General features: G+C 36.0%; 1 protein-coding gene across 1 annotated transcript in view; it reads right to left on the reverse strand.

Annotated features, from left to right (window-relative positions):
* PPEF1 (protein phosphatase with EF-hand domain 1) overlaps positions 1-21,451 on the reverse strand; it is a 185,454-nt gene that overhangs the window by 132,674 nt on the left and 31,329 nt on the right. Inside the window, exon 6 of the mRNA XM_044669261.1 lies at positions 15,525-15,571. Within this exon, the coding sequence (XP_044525196.1) occupies positions 15,525-15,571 (47 nt within the window). The remainder of the gene's footprint in view (positions 1-15,524; positions 15,572-21,451) is intronic.

Raw genomic sequence — 21,451 nt, forward strand, 5'->3', positions numbered from 1 at the left:
TAAAACCAGGGTTTCTAAAACAAAATTAAATAATAGTGGCATCTTTGCTTCACGCTTGATCTTATTGGGAAGGCTTCTAGTTTATCCACATTGCAGATGACACTTGCTGATGGTTTTAGGTAGTTACTTATCATTTTAAGGAATGGACCATTTATTCTTGTTTTCTAGTGGTTTTAGTAGTAATGGGTGTTGTATTTTGTCAAAGGCTTTTTTTTCTTTTGCTTCTATTCAGACATTCCTGTCATTTGTATTAGTTTGGTTACTGGTATAATCAATTATACTGATAGTTTTCCTAATATTAAGCAGCTTTGCATTCCTTATATAAATTCCACCTGGTCATAGTGTAATATAGGATTATTAACTTTGCCATGTTGGCTTGAGGCAACCTGTCAGTTGCCCTTGTTGGAATGTTGATGGTGGCATGAGCCACGGGGCAAGCACCAACTGCCAGTTGGGCCAAGAGTATATAAAGCCCTGGAGACCCAGGGCTGGGTTCTGTTCTTCCCTGACTTCTCCCCTAACCTCTCACTTACCCGATACCCCCTGGGGCCCTAGGTGGTGAGAATGGGAACATGGATAGTTAGGCCTAGGATAAGGTTAAACCAATCCTGCAGAACAACTTATCAATACTATCAGCACTACTGGCAAACCTTTAGTCAAAGATCAACTTTATTATCCAGAGACCACATCACTCTGACCCAGGGCAGACAGCCCTGGGTCAGCAGAAGAGCATCCAGACAAGACCTATTAGCAACCTGAGTCAGATAAACCTTTCACTCTTGGTTCTCAGTACTTCCTAACCCTCTTTCCACTGCCTTGTTCCCATTACTCTGTTATCAATAAACCCCTTAGCCTGAGAACTCTCTGGTTATTTGCCTAACATCTAAGGCCAAGCAGGGACAAGCATCAGAAAGGGTTCTGAGCAGTTTCAGCAGGAATAAATTCCATTGCTGAAAGGCAGGAAGTTCGACATCCACTTCCTATCAGCCTATGATTCACCAATAGGAAGCTACTTCCTCAGCAGGAAAGGGGCTAGTAATCTGACATCTTAAAGTAGCCTGGTGTCTAGCAGTGAGAGCTTCACTTGACACTCAGTTAACCAGAGTTGGATCCTTGATACATTTATAACTAGTTTTCAAGCTTAGCTGGGGTACAGCTCATTCCATCCCTTTCAACTAGCACCTTCCTCCTTCTAGTTTCAATACTAGCTTAAGGCCCTTTGACCCATTCATTTCAATAGTGGATGATCCTAGTACTATATTGCTATAATCTCCTTCCCAATATTTTATTTGAAATTCTTATATCTATATTCCTTAATGAAACTGGCCTATAATTTTCTTTCTCTGTTTTTGTTCTTCTGGCTGAGAAGAGCCTTCTTTCAAATTTCAATTTAGTCTTTAATTTGGGATTTTTAATTTGTTCTTTTCTAATTTTTTTAGTTGCATGCCCAATTCATTGGCCTGGTTTTTCCCCCTCTATTTTATTGATGTAAGTGTTTAGAGATATAAATTTTCCTGTAAGTACTGCTTTGGCCATATCCCATAAATATTGATATGTTATTTCCTCACTGTCATTCTCTTAAATGAAATTATTGGTTGTTTCTATAATGTATTCTTTGACCCACTCCTTTTTTAAAATTAGATTACTTAGTTTCTAAATAATGTTTAATTTGTCTTTCCACAGATTTATTAATTATAATTTTATTGCATTATCTGAAAAGGATGCAGTTATTATTTCTGCTTTCCTGCATTTAGTTGTGAAGTTTTTATGCCCTAATAAAAACTGTAATAATAAACTGAGCCAGTAACCAAATGTTAGGGATGGAGGGGAGATAGAGAAAGTCTATGAAGTGAGACTCTCTTCTAGCTCTCCCCTCCCACCAAATATGCACTGAGGGAGACTATGGAGACTTTGAGGGGGTGTCACCCCGAAACTGGGTGACCTGGATGGTCATACTGCCCCAAAGGATTTAGGGGTGAGACTTCCCTATAAGAGGAGATATGGGGGACCCCAATCCGATTCTGAATGAGGGTAGGGTCATGCAAGCCTCCCCTGAGATCAGTCAACTTCACAGCAGGGGGTCTGGCTCCAAGATGGATGCATGCAGACCAAGCTGTGATTCCCATCCCCCTCATCTCTCAGGCACTCTGGAATGCTATCTGACTAATGAATGGCTTTTATTCTTCGCAATTCAGGGGTTAGGGAAAGGGGTGAAGGGCACAGGGATTTTGAGGTGCCCTCTTCTCTATTTCTATGGAGTCGGTCACTCGGGTGGGAACCTTTGGGGTTCCTGCTCCCAAGTGTCTCCCCTTGCCACTTCTTCAGTTTCTATTTCTATTTCCTATTTCTACCCTTTTCTATAATTGTAAGTTAGACTGGAAAGGGTCTTTCAGCAAGGTTGGGTAATGGGGGAAGGAGCCTAAGAGATCACTCCCAAAATGGAGTTCAGAAACTTGGCTGACTGAAGTCCTGCTGGATGAGAAGTGATGGGATGCCTTTGACCAGGGAATCAGGGTATCAGTGTCCAAAGAAGGATCCTCAGGAAGCTCTTAGGACTGGATTCAAGCAGAGATGTTCTCCTCCTCCCTCTCTCAAGCCTCCACCAGAAGTCCTTCTCCTCTCCTCCTTCCTCCGGACAATTACCCAGAATCCCCTCTGATCTCAACTGTCACCAACTGTCACCAATGGCCTTCTTCTGGCTCTTTTTTGTCCCATCCCCAATCCTTACAGTATCCTGGTTTTGTGTATCCTGGACTTTTTTCAAAAGTCCCACTCAATTCATGCATCACTATTTCCTATTCTTATCTTATGTTCCCTCTCCCTCCAAAATAATAAATCCTTATCTTGTCTTATCACTATACTAATTATCTATCTATTCTATTCTAAGATGGGTTTTGGAGAGGTTGGTAAGGGGATGAAGGTTGCAATTTATATAACAATATTTACAGGGAACAAAAGAATTTTGTAACATGAAAAATTTTCCATTGAACACAATGTCTAAGTTTACAGTGTAACAATTTTTTATACTTAAACTCTTCTAAGTTATTATTTAACACATCTGTGGTTTTAACAGAATTTTAACTTGTTTCTACTTTTAATGTATAAATCTATCAAATAATGCAATATAATTATCTTATTATTCTTAGCTGCTATCAAATTATGTTTAAACTACCTATGTTTTAAATGTAATGTTAGTTTTTATAGAGAGAATCTATTTTGGTATGTTAGTATTCTTAGTTATCTATCTTTTAAAAAACAATTATATATTTTATTCTTATGCTCAATTTATGGTCAATTTTTGTGTAGGTGCCATGTACTAAAAGTAGTAGGATTCTGGTTTTTAATTCATTTTGCTCTCCACTTCTATTTTATGAGTGTGTTTATCCCATCCACATTCACAGTTAAGATTACCAACTGTGTATGTCCCTCCATCTTATTTTACCCTTTTGATCCTGCTCTTTCTCCTTTTTACTCTGTTCCTCCTCACATGTTTTGCTTTTAATCACCACCCCCTATTTCCCCTCTCCCTTCTATTGTCCCCTCTTGTCTTATTCCCCTCCTACTTCTCTATAGGATAAGGTAGGATTCTATACTATAATGGTGCTGGGTTTTGTGGGATGGGATTACATGTTTAATTATAGGCCAGTATCAGAAGGATAACTGTTTTGGGAAAGCCAACTGTGGGATGACAGGCTAACAGGCCCAGTACAGGCAGAGCCTGTCCTGAGATAACAAACATAGACCACGATATAACAGGGATGGAGGTTGGATTTATTATGACAAAGAAAGGTGGAAAAGGGGATTTGGATAATCCTAAGATAATAACAACTTCCTCCCCAGATCTATAAGTCTTATCCCCGAGAGTCTTCACAGATTTAGCTACTCTGATCCTTACTATCTGTCTAAAGATCCCAGATCCTAATATAAATAAACTTACACTAATCCAAAAACCCCCTTTTGATGGTAATAGAGGTAGTGCGTTTTGGCAGTTAGGCAGAACAGGGCCCAGGGAGAGGTCCTGGATCCCAGATCTAATCTTACAGACAGATGGCCCAGATGGCTCAGGATCACACCAGGAAGCTCAGTAGATATCAACCAGCTGGCACAGAAGCAGGTAGGATGGGAAAGACAAGGTAGAAATAGCCAAGAGAAAGTAGCTAGTCCCTCCAGGTCAAACCAGAGAAGGACCCAGCTCAAAACCCAGCAACTGTCTTCCCCTTCCTTCCTCCCCCACATTCTAGAATCTTTTCCCTGCATCTGCATCTCCTTTGCAGATCCAACTCATCTGCTCTCTTACTTATAACAATAACTAAATAAGTATGGTTATTATTCCCTCTTTGAGCCAGTCATAATAAGAGTAAGTTTTTAGCATTACCTATTACTATTACATTACCTCATCCTCCCCTCTAGTTTTTCATGCTTCTTTCTCTTTTCTTTCAGCACAATCCTCTTTTTTTACCCTTCGGTTTTTTTAATATTGTATCATCCTAATAAGTTTAATTATCTCTTCCTCTGTATATATATACATATACACATATATTCTAACTGCTGCAATATTGACAATAAAAATTTTTAAGAATTACAAATATCAATTTTCCACATAGTTTTACCTACTAATATTATTATTGACCCTTAAATTTTCTCTTTCTTATTCACTTTGTTATGCTTCTTTTCTTGATATGCTTTATCTTGTATTTGGATATCAAATGTTGTTCAAGTCTTGTCTTTTTATCAGGAATGCTTGGAAGTCTTCTATTTTATTAAATGATCATTTTTTCCACTGAAAAAATATACTCTTTTTTGCTGAGTAGGTGATTCTGGGTTGTAATCTAGATCTTTTGCCTTACAGAAAAATATCATATTCCCAGCCTTCTGATCCTTTTATGTGGAGGCTGCTTAGTCCTGTGTATCCCTAACTATAATTCCATGGTATATGAATTATTTCTTTTTGGTCACTTGCACTATTTTCTCCTTGATTTGAGGTTCTTTTAAGTTATAATATTCCTGGGCGTTGTCATTTAAGGATTTATTTCCAGAAGTGACCTATGGATTTTTTCAATTTCTATTTTACTCTCTTGTTCAATAATATCAGGGTAATTTTCTCTGATAATTTCTTGTATTATGATGTTCAGGATTTTTTTAATCATGGCTTTCCAGTAGTCCAATAATTCTTAAATTGTCTCTACTGAATATATTTTCCAGGTCAGTTGTTTATTCAATGAGATATTTCACATTTTCTTCAGTTTTTTCATTCTTTTGATTTTGTTTTGTTTCTTAATGTCTCATGAAGTCAATAGCTTCTACTTGCCTAATTCTAATTTGTAATGAATGATTTTCTTCTGTGAGCTATTGAACTTCCTTTTTCATTTGGCCAATTCTACTGTTATTTTCTTCTTACATTGCTTTCATTTCTCTTCCCCATTTTCCCTCTGCCTCTTAATTGATTTTTGAAATCCTTTCTAAGCTCTTCCATAGCCTGAGGCCAATTCATATTTTTCTTGGAGTTTTTCATGTATTTGCTTTCCACTTCTAAATCTGTGCCTTGCTCTTCTTTGTCTCCACAAAAATTTTCTATGGTTAAGTATTTCTTTTTTTATGTTTGTGCTCCTCTCTCACCCCAGTGCACCAGACCCTCTCTGCCTACCTTTCTAGTTGTTCTCTGCATGAATGTTGCTTCACTATACCCCCTATTTGATTCTTTCACTCCAGCATTTGTTTTGAGGCATTACCTCAAGGTTGGTGGGAAAGGATTCTCATAGTGACTTTGTGTGACCCTCTTTCTACTCTGTCATCTTGGCTCCATCCCCAGAAGTCTCCCACAATTGTACATCTCAAGCAACCCATATATCTTATCTGAAAACTGGCCCATCTTTAGCAACCAGTTACTGTTTCCAAGTTCCTTTTATTGTATACAGATACAAGAGGAATAGGACATCTCTTTTCCTGAATTTAGGGAATAAAACTATTCACTCTCCCTATCCCAACTTGGAAAGTTCCTAATCTTTCATCCAATTAGAAATCGGATTACTTAATGTTGTATTGTTTACATTTAATTAATTAGTCTTATTTGAGTAATTGTTTTTAATTTATAAAAGTCAGTCTTCCCCTGTATTTGGAGTCTAGCTCTGGGCTGAGGAAGGGGACTACTCCCAATTTTTAGGGCAATTGGCATACATTGCTTCATTAACCAAAATGCTCAGAAGATGAAACTTCTGTTTCCTCAGTCATTTAATATGTCAACCCTCACACTAAAAATATATGGAAAGTTAATCTGGGCTTAAAGACAAACATACTTCTTCACTAGGATCCAAACAAAGTAATAAAAATCTCATGTCAAACACTGATAAAATACAGCATTCAAACTATCCTGCACCCCTTGGGCAACAATTATAGTAGGGAGTAAGAGGTAATAATATCTATCTCTAAGAAATTCTTTGTCCAGCTGATTCACTATTACCACAAACAACTTCTTTCATACACTACTAAATTCTAAGTGTTTCATTTTCTAAGCCTCACTATGGTAGAAAAATCTTTAACCAAGTGCTTATCATGTTCCAGACATATGTACTAAGTGCTAGGGATCTAAATAAAAACAAGGGGGAAAAATTCCCTGCTCTCACAGAATTTATGTTGTAATTCGAGGAAACAAGATATAAAAGAGAATAAGAAGGGTACTTGGTCATTCCAAACTTCTCTCTTATTTCTTTCCCCAAGGAAACTTTTCCAAATAAAAGTAATATCTTACTCTTTCATTTTTGTGACTTCCCACTTCTTAAATCAATCCCTTCTTTGGTTTACTTTTTGTATTAGGTAGAACTAGTTTCACCCTCCTTGACAATATAGTTTGACAATTAGTATCCTGACATAAAGGACAACTAACAAGATTATCAAGAAGGAGGTGAAAGGAGAAATCACACTTTCCCCACCTAGCTATAGAAAGAATGCCTTCCAAGGAGCCACATATTGGAGGGCTAACTTTTAAAGGTGAGCTTGCCTTGCTTCATAACTGTATTCCCCAATGAATTATGTACACTAGAGGGAGGAAGTGGCTCTCTGTTTTCCAATGGGAATAGCCCTTCTATTGATAAATGATTCCTGGCTGAGAATGAGGAAAAAATATTTTGCCACCCTTGGGTCATAGCTGGACAGTTTGGACAGAAGTACAGTATTGGCTATGTGCTTAATATGTCCTTTAAAAGCATTGTTCTTTTGTTGATCAGTCATTTCAGTCATGTCTGACTCTTTGTCCATTTGGGATTTTCTTAGCAGAGATACTGAATCACTTTGCCATTTCCATCTCCAGGTCATATTACAGATGAGAAAACTAAGGCAAATAGGGTTAAGTAACTTCCCCAGCATCTCACAGCTAGTAAATGTTTGAGGCCAGATTTGAATCCAGGAAGACAGTATTCCTGACTCCATACCCATCACTCTATCCACTACATCACCCAGCTTTATTTATACTTTTTGTTTTCTTTTCTGTAGACTCATAAGTCAAGATCAGTTTTTTAATTGTCTGTCTCAGGTTTCCCCTCTGTCAAATGAGCAATAGGAAAGCAAAGAGTCCCAGGCTCCTTGAGGGCAGAAAGTGAATAGAAAGCAAATATTCCTTTTTCTTGCTTCTCTCCTCTTTCCTTTTTTTCCTCTCTGTCTCTTTCATAATCTGTCTTTCCAAGAAATTTGGGTTTAGTATAGTTTATGATTATAATCTATTATAGTCCTGTTTTAGGAATAATTGTATACCTTATTATATTTAAGATCATTTCTAAGGATACATATTTCATTATATAGAAGTAATGTTGATATATTTTCATATTTATTGTTAAACTAATATTTGACTTGATAGTTCATGTATTTCATTAATGAGCTATTTCCCTAAAACCTATATACTGATAATAATCATTTTCTGTTTTGTGTGATTCTGATTCACAGGTATGCTATGACCAAGGTCTAAAAAGAGCTTAGGAGTCTTGGTCTAAACAGATTTGGAAGATAGCAAATGAAAGAGCTGTTAAATTTTAGAGATTGTCCCTTTCAGCAGGCTACATAACACTATACAATTTTGAAATGTGAAGGGGGAAGGGTTATTTTTAAACACTATCATTTTACCTTTACTATTTTTCACTATCTACCTCCTTCCAGCTCAGTTTATATAGTTGCACTTTTACTTTCCTATGATTTGCATAACTTTGCAGAAAAAATTTCAAGATTCATTTTTCTTATTGCCCCCAATTTCTTAGATTTTATAAATGTAGGAGCCTAAACAATAGTATAATTTTCTGAATTCCTTAGAATGTATTATTCTAATTAACATATATATTTATATATCTTTTCCCTTCAAACATCTCACCCTAGAAATATGTTAAATTATTGATAGCAGTTCATGTTTGAAATCAAATCCATGGAGAAAAAGTCACAGAAGTAACAAATTAGGAAAAGGAAAGGTAAAAGAGAGGAGGGAACATTTATATAGCACCTGCCATGTGCCAGATACTGTGCTAAGTACTTTTTTCAATCAGGGTTTACCACATGCTCCCAGTCCCTGCTATTCCATGAAGGCTATCAGACCCATATGGACCATGTCCTATAGAAACTTCTACTAAAGCTCTATCTCTTGGTTGTGTCTCCCCTCAATTCCCTGGTACAATCAATCTCTTCTACCATCATACCTTATAGGAACTAGAATTCTTTTTCTCCCAAAGAGCATTTGTGCTCTGGGCCCAAGCATCCTTGGAAATGAAGTCCTTTGCTACCTTTACCTCTTACAAATATTGCATATCCCCTAGTAGACTATATAACTCTTTGACAACAAGGTATATGCCATTTTCATATTTTTATTTTGATGTCTAGAATATTATGTGCATAATACATACTTAATAAGTTTATTATATGGTATTACTTTGTATATTTTGTTTCTATGGCTGTTTTTAAGTTATTAGAGAAAATGTTTTAAAAAAAACTCATGTCCCTCATAAATAGTTTTTTTGAGGAAATGTAATATTTTTCTTTTATCCATGTAGTGTGACCTCTTACCAGTCTATATAATAGCAGCAGTCAAGAACTTGAACATTTGGTTAAAGAGATGTATTCTGTGTATAAGTAAGCCTCTTTTTACTGAAAGCAAATTGAAGAATGCCTGACTACTATTCACATCTCTTGACCCACTCATAACAAGCCTCATAGGCTTCATTATGAACATCATGCTGATAGCCACAATAGCCTGCAAGAAAGAGAAAATTTTATTCTGGGCTGAATGATGACAAATGTTCATTATTTGAGTATTAAAAAATCTGTGGACAAAACAGGGGAAAATATGTGATTTAATAAAGTAAATGTCCACCTTGCTGAACTTTGAACTCTCCCAAATTATTGTTCTCATGATTCAGCACTAAGATGGACCTTCAAAGGGGGAAAATTTGGAATTAAGATCCCCATAAAGTTATTTTTCCTTTGTCTTTTAGAGAACTTATGAAAATCATTAAATAAGGAACACCAAGTTTATATTAATTCAAGAAAATCCACAGATCAAATTAGATTCCAGAATGTGTGCTGATTATTAGTAGTAACAACATAATTCACAATTCTATAATCTACTTGTCAAAGTGCTGATGTCATAGAAATCTTGGGAAATGGAGTAAATAGATCTTTTAAATTGTCTCATTCAGCTTTCTCATTATGTTGTTAATTGATGCTTCTTGTTTTTGATATAATTTCATTTCCAGATATCCATCCTCCAACCCCTGCATAGCAAGCCTTTCCTTAGAACCAATATTTTAAAGGAGCAGTCTGAATTCAAATCTGGTCTTAGATATTTCTTAGATGTGTTACCCTGAGCAAGTCACTTAATCCCAGTTGCCTCACCCTCACTGCTATTTATATCAATTCTAAGGCAGAAGGTAGATTAAAAAAAATAAACATCTAAAAACAAAAAATAATTTAGCAAAATTAACTTAACATATCAACAATGCCTAGCAGCATTTGCAACATTTCACATCCATATCCCTCTATCTTTCCAATTCAAAAAAATGAGGTACATTTAATCATTCAGAGATAAGTCAGCATTTCTTTTATGAAATTGATGTACCATTTAGTACCTATCCTTTGAGTATCAAAACCATTTAATTATTGATGGGAACTTTAAATAAGTTGTTTACTTCTCAACATTGTTAATCTTCATTTTTGTGTCTCTAATAGTATGATTGTACTTTTGCATTTTTGTTCAGTCGATTTTATTCCAGCCTGTAATTATCATTCTGCATATTTTTTTATTTCAGATGTGTTTCTTTCATGCAGAGAAGGTTGGATTTTCTTATGCATTTTGATTTTCATTTTATTGTGCTACTTATTCCATTTAAGTTTAAAGTCATGATTGTTAGGCTTCTAATTTCTTCTATTTTCCTTTATTGATTTATCATCCCTTTTCTTTTTTAAGCTGATATTTCCTCCCTGATAATTTTAAATAAATTGTGATACCTTCCACTACTCTTTTTTAATCTGCCCTATCTATCCTAAAATCCTTGAATTTGCTTTAAAATTTCAATTTCTCTTTCATTCATACAACATTCATTCATTTATTCATTTAATAATTTAAATGTTCTGTCCCATTCTCATTTCCCTTTCCCTGACTAAATAAAGTATATAATTCAAAAATTATCCTTTTAGCTTAAGGAATATTTGTTTGCAGTGGGTTTTTTTCTAAACTTTCTTTTTATTTTGTCCACCAACTAGTTTTTATTTCATTCTGTTTTATTTTGATATCTATTCTCTAATTTATGGTCTATCCTTACTTGTTCTTTTTTTATTCCCTCCTTGTTTCATCAGGAAAGGTAAAGTTTCAGGCATAGCAATGTTCTATTCTCTATGCTATTCTATTCTCTATTTTACTCTTACTTATTGCACTTACTCCCTTCTTCACCATCCCTGTGTATTTATTTATATTTTTTGTATTTATTATCTTACTTTAGTTTACTTTGGTTTTGGTGGGCCTTTTTCTATTGTGTCTTAATTCTTAAAAATGTGTGATATTTGAGTTGCAACTTTAGTTCCTTTGACTTTGGGAATATCCTATTCTATTTTTCCTGTGATTACTAATTTTTATGGAGTATTACTGGTGTTAGGGGGGAAAAGGGGGGTTTGGGGTTCAATATATTAAAAGATGGTCACCAGAGGATTGAACTGTTATCAATCCTCAATTAAGAAAAATCTCAAGTCAAAATTTACTTTTGTGGAAGTTTATTTACAATTAGGAGGGTTTAAGGTAGGGAAATTGAGAGAGAGAAATTCTGGCAGACCAGAGGCCCAGACCAGGTAAGAACTTAGAGGCCCAGCAGAGGGGCACAGAGGTTAATTAAACAAGGCTTCTAGTCATAAGGCCTTTTACAATTAGAGAGGCAAGAGAGCCTCCCTAAGGGTAGAGTCTCCAGAAATGCCAAGGGAAGAGACAGAGAGTCAGCCTAACTTACCCATAGGGCAATTCAAAGGGAAGCAGTCAGAGGTCCTACCAGTCTCTCAGCATTCCCACACTCCTCCATGAACCAGAAAAGGTCCTTCACCAGATGCTCTCTTCACCAAAGACCTCAGCAGAATGAGGACCTTCTCCTTTTAAAGGGGCCACTTATGTGTCACTTCCTGTGCCTCCCTCCTAATTTGCATGTCCAATCACAATAGATGATTCTCACAGTACTGCCTAGGGGGCAGTCAGTCGATTCTGATTTGTCACCCACTCTAGCACACATGGGTTATGGACCTCCCAGAATTAGAGGTGTTCTCACCTTTGGTGATTAAATCTAAAGATGGGCAGTATAGACTTAATCTAATTATCCCACTGGGTTTATTCAAATTGATGTTCTATAATAGCTGAAGTTATTTTCCTGATTGCTTGAAAAAAAGTTGTTTAATATTAACATAATGAAAGTTAATTGCCACAATTTAGAATGCCAAAGATGGGCCTTTTCTTTTTCAACCATAAGTAGAGTGAATTAATCAATATTTTATTGTTAATAATAAAAAAAAACAAATTTGAGTAGTTGTAGTATTTTATTTGTTTTATCATAGTATAATAGTCATGGAGTTTTTTTAATGGATATTTATACTTATCTCCATGCATCCTGTCTTCGTGCTTTGCTTTTGCTCATATAATATTCATGTTCTTTTAAAGTTACTGTCTTTTGCTTTTGTTCTGCCAAAATTTATCCTCTATCCATATTTTTAGTTCTAAATCTGTTATATTCTCTTTCATAACTTCTATTTCTTTGGGAAGACTTTTCATCCAATAATTTTTTTGTTTTTGAGACCAGGTCTTACTATTTCTCCCAGGCTACAAGGTAAGTGACCACTCTAGAGCCCAATTCTACTACTGATAGGTGAGGATGCTTTATTTCTTACCTAGTCCAGTTTACCCCTACTTAGGCTGCTTGGTAAGGCTCATTTATATTGGTGCTAGACATAGAGCAGATCCCCAAAAGGCTTTACCCCTATTGCAACTCAGAATTTATGGCCTTATGTAATCAGTCAGACTCAGTCTCCTCAGTAGCAGAGATAGGAATGCCCCACCACTCGTGGTGTATATTATAATTTCTCTGCCTGGTTGCTTATCTTTGTTAATTCTTCATGGAGAGATATTGGTTTCTAACTTCTCATCCTGTTATCTTCTTTTAAAAGTTTTAGTTTTCTTTTAATCCATCCTGGAGTTTCTTGCTATTATTTCATGATTTCTAGAAAATATGCAAAACTCTTTTTTTCACAGGGGATTTTTTTGTTCTTTTTCTCTTGGAATATACTTGTGCCATGTCTTTTGGTCTTAAATTGTTTTACCTATTTTCCCTTCTATCTTCATTGGTTTATCTAGAATTCTCTTCCTTTCATATCACTGTCATCTCTCCCTCTCCCTCCAAAGACTGTATCTCTGTTCCTTTAACTTTATCCCTCCTTCCCTTAAACAAAGAAATCTCTTTCCCTCTTTCACTTCTCTCAGTAGAATCAGTTTCCCATTTCTTCTAGGGTATCAGTCATAATGAATCATTGTCTTGGGGACTGGACAAGAACTAGTCAGTCTCTGAAGCATAAACCACTAAATTGGCTTCTGCTGGCTGCACCCAGGATCAGGTGGGATAGTTTTTGAGATTTTCATCTTGACATTGTTTTTGTCTTTTAATCTTATGGATTCAGTCTTGTTTTTTGGCAGGTGTTTCCATTTTTTTGAGGGTTTTTATAGATTGGAGAAGTTATGAAAAACAACATCCTGCCAATCATATAAACCCATCCTCTACTTTTATAGATGAGAAAACTTTTTCATCACTGGTTTTATAAACACAATGATCCTTTACTTTTTAACACAGTAGTATTTAGGTATTACTGAGTGAGGTATCAGAGTCATAGGCCCATTCAATTCTGCTACTCAATCTACTCCCTGCAACATTGCTAAGACATGTGGAAGGGGCAGGAAACAGTGCCACCAACCCAGAGATAAGGTGAAGGACAAGAAGTAAAAAATTTGACAAAGATCATAGTGATTAATCCTATGTTCACATTTGGATTTTTCTTCTATAGTCAGTCTTAATCCAGGGGAATATTCATGTTTGCAACTGCTACCTCACAAGAAAACAGAGATTGTCCCCACCAAACTGTCCCAGGGCTTGTTGACCAATACAAATGAATGCTGGTGAAGGAGAAATAATCATGGTACATTTGTTTTTGAGTTCTTTTGTTTTGTTTTGCTTTGTTTCATTTTAAGGAAAACTGCTGAGCTGAAAGACAGTGAATCATGGCAGGGAGCAAAGTCATTTAGAACTCATTATAAGATATTCCTTACATCTGAGAGCCTAATTATGCAGTAGAATAGATGTCTAAAAAGCTAATTTTGTATAATTATGATGATTATCCACACAATTATTAGAAAGCATTTTATTCAGATCCTACTGATGTGTGGGTATTATACAAGGTGCTATCCAGAATAAATTAAATAAAGATAGCCCCCCACCCTCTCAAAGTTTATATTTTCAAGGGTCAGGTGTGAGTCCCTTGGAGAAAAAGATTTAGAATTACAAGGTACCTTACAGATTATCTAATTCCTCATTTTACAGATGAGAAGAGTGAGACTGAAAGAAATTAAGAGGCTTGTCCAGGGTCAAATGACAATAAGTGGTACAGCAAAGATTCAACCAAGTTCTTCTAACTCCAAATTCAATACTCTTTTCCAATGGTCCATACTACTTATAAGATAAAGCCTGTATTCTCATATATAATATGATAGCATTTATAGAGCACTTAAATTTTACACAGAATTTTATAATACATAGACACATGCCATGTATTATCTCATTTGAATCTCATAACAACCCTATAAAGTATGTGTGTGCATATGCATATATATATATATATATATTATATAACCTATAAAGGTTTTCAGATATTTAAACTGGGCCCGAGAGAAGTTAACTTGCACAAGATCACAAAGCTAGTAAATGTATGAGGTGGGAATTTTTTAAACCTTTTTTTTATTATTATCATTCCAAATGTTTACAAATCCAAATCAAATATGCATTTCCACATATGAAGAAAATGAAGATATTACACAAATGAAATCGCAAATCTCCCCTATATGTTAACTAACTTTTCTTCATTTCTATAGAATAGATCCTATCAACAAGTGTCTCAACCTCTCCCCACCCTTCCCTTCCTTCCCTTATCACATAGGATAGCATCAGGGAGGCCAATATGCTTATATATATATATATATATATATATATATATATCTTTCATGTTTTTATCTTTCTGTTTGCTTTTTGGAGTAACATTCTCAGTTTATTCTTATAGTATTCATTCTATGGCTGTGTACAATGTTCTCCAGGTTCTACTCATTTCACTGTTCATTGTCTCATATAGTTCTTTCCAGGTTTTTAAAAAATTAGTTTGTTCATTGTTTCTTATGGCACAATAGTATTCCATTTTGATCATATACCACAATTTGTTGAGCCATTCCTCAATTGATGGGCAGCCCCTCAGCTTTCAATTCTTTGCCGCCACAAAAAAAGCTGCTATAAATCTTTTGGAACATATGGGTTCTTTCTCTAATCTCCTGGGGAAACAGACTCGGCAGTGGTATTACTAGGTCTAAGGGTATACAAAGAGCTTTATAAATCTCTGAGTGTAATTCTGAATTGCTTTCCAAAATGGTTGAATCATTTCACAGCTCCACCTACAGTGTATCAGTGTACCCATTTTTCCACATCCCCTCCAACATTTGTCATTTTGCCCTTTTGTCATTTTAGCCAGTCTGGTGGATGAGGTGATATCTCACAGAGTTGTTTTGGTTTACATTTCTCTAATCAGTAGTGATCTGGAATATATGAAGTGGGAATTAAACCCAGGTTTTTCTGAATTTTTCACATGCTCTATCCATGCTCTATCTACCACACCACGCTGCCTGTATTTTCTTAAGAAATTCTTAACAAAATGAATATTCCATCCTGTCCTAATATGGACCCCAAAAAGAATGCAAATAAATCAATAAAACTATCACTTACCTTGTAAAAGATCAAAAAAAGGTCATCTAATTTCCCATGTATATCACCTAGAAAGCAAATTGAAAACCATTATCCATAGGAATATAGAGCATCCATTATATCATACAATTTAAGGTATGAACTCATTAAATGCTACTGTCTTCAGTCCGTTAGCATTATTTTTTATTTGATGCCTTCCATAGTCTATGTTTCCAAAACAATTTACCCAAACACAGTAGTATCTCTAAAACCAGCTGCTAGCTTTCTTAGAGTTTGAGAATCTGTGTGGCATGCAGGAAAGAGGGGATGGAGGACTCTATGTCAGATGATCTGGGAAAAATATTGTTTCATATGTTTACTAGCTGTGACCATCAATAAATCTTTCAAGCTCTCAAAGTCTCAGTTATCTGTAAATGAAGATAATACTTGGGTTATCTACCTTACTAGGTAATTATTGTTATGTGATGAAAGTGTTATATAAATGACATTATTATTATTATTACATATTCTTTGTTTATATTTGTCCCTTAATTATAAAGATCACCAAGAAATTGCTCATTAACACAGAAATTCTCCCTGACCTGTCTAACTACCAGTGCTTAAGCTTTCCTTTTATATAGTTGGAAAATCCTGAACCCCTGAAACTACATTACCCAAACTTCCTTTCTGTATTATCCACAATTCCTTTTGCCTTGCGTATATGTGCATGGTTCCTCGGTCTGCATTTAATTTGGGTTTGCTCTGCCACAACCTCTCTCTTGCATGTGAATTGAGTGGTGACTGGTCCTTGTGACCTGAGCCTCTCTCTTCCATGTGAAATGAGTGGAAAAGGTTCCCTGTGTTTCTCTAGCTCTCTAATATTAATAAATCCTTATAAATATCATACTTTGGAGGCATTGAATATTAATTTGAAAATCTACACCTTTCTTCCTTTTTCTTCAGCTCAATTAACATGTATTAATCACCTCATTCTTCATAACTGTTTCTGCTATTACATTTACCAACTTATCTCTTCTATCAGTTCCAGAATTTTCTGTAGAAAATTCCAAAATTATGTATTCTATAATCACACCTATCTGCTCTATTAAATATAATTAGTCTAGGGCAGTGATGGGCAAACTTTTTAAAAGAGGGGGCCAAAGGAAAGGAAATGCTCACTTGTCAGTCTGTTTCTAAGGCAACTCTTTTGAAGTTTCATTGTATTGTATCCTACTCATTGTATTCATCAGATTAGGAATAAAGTCCCACGGCCAGATAGAACATTTCAGGGGACCAGATATGGCCCACTGTCTGTAGTTTGCCCATCACTGATCTAAGTAATGTGATTTTCAGGTTCAAGCTAAACTTCTGATAGCTGTTCATTACTGGAAAGAAGCAGCACCCCAAGCTTGATTCCTTTCCTATCGATTGGTCCACATAGCAATTAGCAAAGGAATCCATTTATCCATGTTGATAGCAAAACAGAAATCAAAGAAAATATACAGAGAGAATATGTAGCAGGCAATACAGAGAGAAGGAACCTTCCCACTGACAGTGAGCTAACTCAGCTCAATAAGAAAAAAAGAGCATTCCAGATCTCCCCCAAGGGGAACTCCTCCAAAGTTTGCAGTATAGCAAGCTGGGGATTAGGGATATGAAAGAAATTCCCTAAAGTCTCTGGTATATAGCAAGCTGGGGATAAGATCCTGATGGAGACAACCAGTTCCTTTCATGTTTGCTTCTTCCAAGAATCTTTTCCTTTATTAGCTTACACTAGTGTTGGCATCTTTCATCTTCTATCTTGAAGGTGAAAACCAGAAAAACCTGAAGTGACTGCAGAGTCTGAAGAAACCTAGCTCTCCTATCTTTCACTCTCACCAACTCTTCCCTACCCCCTCACAAAGGTATGGGGCACTGATATATACCAAGGAGAATAACATTCCATAACAATAGGTTTTAGGGCACAGGTTATACCTATATAGAACTTTATCTCTTCATATATACCTCAATTAAAAAAGAAGAGAGGGGACCACAGAACATTCATTAGGCAGTAGAGTGGAAGGGAGACTGAAGATTGCTTAGGAGGCTATCTATACCTATTCAGGTAAAAAGTGAGGAGGACTTGAAATGGATCAGATAGGGGAATGAATCAGATAGCTGGAAAAGAAGGGTCTCAGTGTGAAAGAAATTTAAGATTAAGGATGGGACCTCATAAAATCACCAAACCTCAAATTTGGAAGTAAAATCAAGGAGTCATCTTTGCCTGAAAACGAATCCCACTTATAATTTGTCTGATAAGCATAATATCTAACTTTCAGATAGAGAGTGAAGTTACTTATATTTTTGTGGTCAAGTGACTTTTTTATGCTCAAAGTACAAGTTGTCCTCTCTCATAGAAGAAAATAATAATAGATAACCTTGCTTTAAGGTTTGCAAAGGACCATTAAGTATTCTTATTAATATCTCTATTTTACAGATGAAGAAACTGAGGCTTGAGAGAGGTTAAGTGACTTGCCTAGAATGACACAACTAGTAAATATCTGAGACCGTATTCACACTCATGTTTTCTCGACTCCAGGTTCAGTGCTCTATCCTCTAAGTCACCTACTTTGCTCTGAAAAGGTTATAAAAGAAAATGAAGCATTTCTTAAAATAAACAAGTAAATAATGGAAGAGTTTAAATATGAAAAAAAGAGAGAATGGATCTAAAGAAAAGAGATGGGTTGGGGAAGATGATAGAGTTGAGTGGGAAGCTTTCTTGTCCTACAAACTCCACCTCCCCAAATAACCAAAAATAACTCCATAAAATCAACACTAAAAGCCACAAAAATAGATAGGAGTCTGGAGTAAAGCTGAACAGCAAAGGACACCTAGGGCCTCAGTCCCACTGCCATAGGCCTTGGAGTGTAGGAAAAGAGCAAACAGAGGGGATCCACAAAGCAGTCCCAGAGGGCAGAATTAGCAACTTCACTGTGTTTACTGAGCCAGGGGAGCCAGCATTCTCAACAAAACCACTGGAATCTGAATCCACAAGCAAAGGGTTCTGTTTGCAACAGCCTCAGCACAGAAGACAGCCCCCTGTCTTCTGTGGTTGGGAACTAAGGGAGTGGACACCTGGACCATAAGAGCAGGAATTCAAGCCTCATTGTTAACAAAGGAGAGACTTAGGAGGTCCAGAAAACCATGAACTGGGCACTTGCTCTATCTGGGCTACAGTGGTAGGAGAGGAGGAGTGAGGAAGGAAAGTGTACTAGTAAGTGTGTTTCCTGAGAAACTGGGGCCCCATAAGCTGTGGTCACTCCCAGAAGAATGGAGTCTCTGATTGTTGCCACAGGAAGAGATGGACTTGGATTGCTAGTTATAGAAGCAGAATTGCATGTGGGTTCTAGGGTTGGAGCACTTGAAGTTAATCACCAGCTGAGGCGTAAGTGGGAAACTGGGAGTACGTCTGACTATAAAAATTGTAGTTACTAAGTAGAACCCAGGAAAAAGCAAACAAACACACACAAATCCTAAAAATAGAGATAGCATATATTAACACAATAGGAACCCTGGGTTATTAAGCCTCTTGGCTTGGTCACTAAAATTAAAAAATAAATAAAAATGAGCAAGTGAAGGTGAAAGAAAGCAACTATTGATAACTATAGAAGTAAAAACATCTACTTCAAAAATAGCAAAGACATAGAGTAAATGGACACAAGCTCAAAAAAGAGCTTTTGGAAGAGCTTTAAAAAGACCTCAAAAACCAAATGAAAAAGGTTGAGGAAAAACTAGAAAAAAAATGAGCAGTGCAAGAAAGTCAAGAAAATTATGAAAGATCACCCATTTCTTTTGATCTTTTGATCACCAAGAATAATATATCCAACAAAGATAATAAAAAGGGGGAAATGGATTTTTATGAACTAAAGGATTGCAACTATTCCTGCAGAAAAACCCAAAACTAAGCAGAAATTTTGATCTATAAGAAACATTAAAAAATTATGAAAGATTAATAATAAGCAATCCAAATGGTCAAATTGTTTGATTCTGGTATGATAAAATGTCATATTTAGCCCCTTGGAAATGGCATCATTGCCTGAGTATTTTTTTTAATATTTTATTTTTTTTAGAAAAATTTTCCGTGGTTACATGATTCTTATTTTTACTTTCCCCTTCACCCACCTTCAACCCCACCTCCATTATCCAATGCACATTTCCACTGGTTTTAATATGTGTGATCAATCAGGACTTGTTTACATATTATTGATAGTTGCATTGGTGTGGTCATTTAGTGTTTACATCTCCAACCATGCCAGCATCAACCCATGTGTTCAAGCAGTTGTTTTCCTTCTGTGTTTCCACTCCTGCCATTCTTCCTCTGAATGTGCATTGCCTGAGTATTTTGAAGAGGCAGGTATGGATGGAAGATTTGAGGTTGGGAGATTGTAATGGAATAAGTCAAAATGGGAGACCAGGAGGAGGCAGGGTAGAATAGCTATATCAGATAGAAGAGGAATGAATGGAGGAAATACCACAAGTGAAGGGGAAGAAGGGACAGAAGGCTGGGAGTACTAGAACCCAACTCTCCTCAGATGTAGAATAAAGTCATACACAATTATATATAATTAATATACAACATACACAATAAGAAGGGTAAAAATTTTCTTAATGTTCAGAGAAACAGGAAGAAAAGAGTATGGTATAAGGGAGGAGTCCAGAAGAGAAAAGAACAAAGGGATAAGAAAAGGGAGGTACATATCATCAAGGGAGTACATATCAAGAACTAGGGAGGTAAGATAAGAGAAGAAGGGAATCAAAAAGTAGAAGGGTACATTTGGGAGGCAAAGAAGGGATTTTGAGAAAGGTGGATAGAATGAGAAATAAAAGGTAAGGGGCAAGGGAGAAAAAAGTAACCTTTGGAAAAGTTAGGCCAATTGGTAACTAGGAAGACAAGGAGAGTGGATAAGGGACAATTTTTGGAAAAGGATGTGAATAGAATCAAAGGAAATTGGATGATCCAGAGAAGGCAGTGGTAGTAGTTATGATCTCTGAGAGAGATGGGGTTAAAATGGATATAACTGGAAGGGATGAACAGGGAAGCTATATTATATTGGAGGGAGGGATTTACTATGGATAATGAAGCATTATCAATATTGGACCTGTATGTACCCAGTTTTATAGAAGCCAGATTTTTAAGGGAAAAACTAAACAAGATACAAATAGATAAAAAAAAATAATAACAGTGTCAGACTTTAATTTTCCCCTCTCAGAATTACATAAATCCAACCAAAAAATAAATAAGAAAGAAATTAAGGAGATGAACAGAACCCTTAGATAAGATAAATAAGCTAGATATCTGGAGAGACACCACACACCTGCATAAAGTTAGTAGTGGATCTAAGCCTGAGCATATACATAATCCAAACATCATTTCTGGAGGGGCAACAATGGTCTAGAGAGCATAAATGTTCTTCAAAAGTCTTACCTTTACACATACTATGGAGGTAATCCTTCATCCCTAAGGGGTTGTGGCACTTGAAAAAAATTCCACTGGGTCTGATCAAGCTGGAAACACTTGTTTTGGAATAAGTATGGTTCTGACAACAGATTGTGCCTACTGTCTAAGGACAAATCTAGCAAAATATGGTCCTGTTAACTGAGAACCAGAAAGACTAAAGTGATCCAATTAAATGCTGATAGGAACATAGAGAAACAGGCCTAATATTACATTGCTAGAGCAGGTGTGTTTTTTTTTAAGAAATCAAGAAGGAATTATACATTAAGAACTGCAAAGCTGTTCATGCTCACTGACCTAGAGATCCCATTACTAGGGTTAGAACCTAAGGGCATTATTGAAAAGGTAAAAAAAGCTGTGTTTGTATGAAAATATTCATGGAAGCTTTGTATATTGTGACAAGGTAACGAAATAAAAATGCAATGAATGAGAGAAATGGCTGAATAGGTTGTGCTATTTGAATGTAACTGTATTA

Source organism: Gracilinanus agilis, chromosome 3, assembly GCF_016433145.1.
Source record: "Gracilinanus agilis isolate LMUSP501 chromosome 3, AgileGrace, whole genome shotgun sequence".
NCBI classification, from domain to species: domain Eukaryota; kingdom Metazoa; phylum Chordata; class Mammalia; order Didelphimorphia; family Didelphidae; genus Gracilinanus; species Gracilinanus agilis.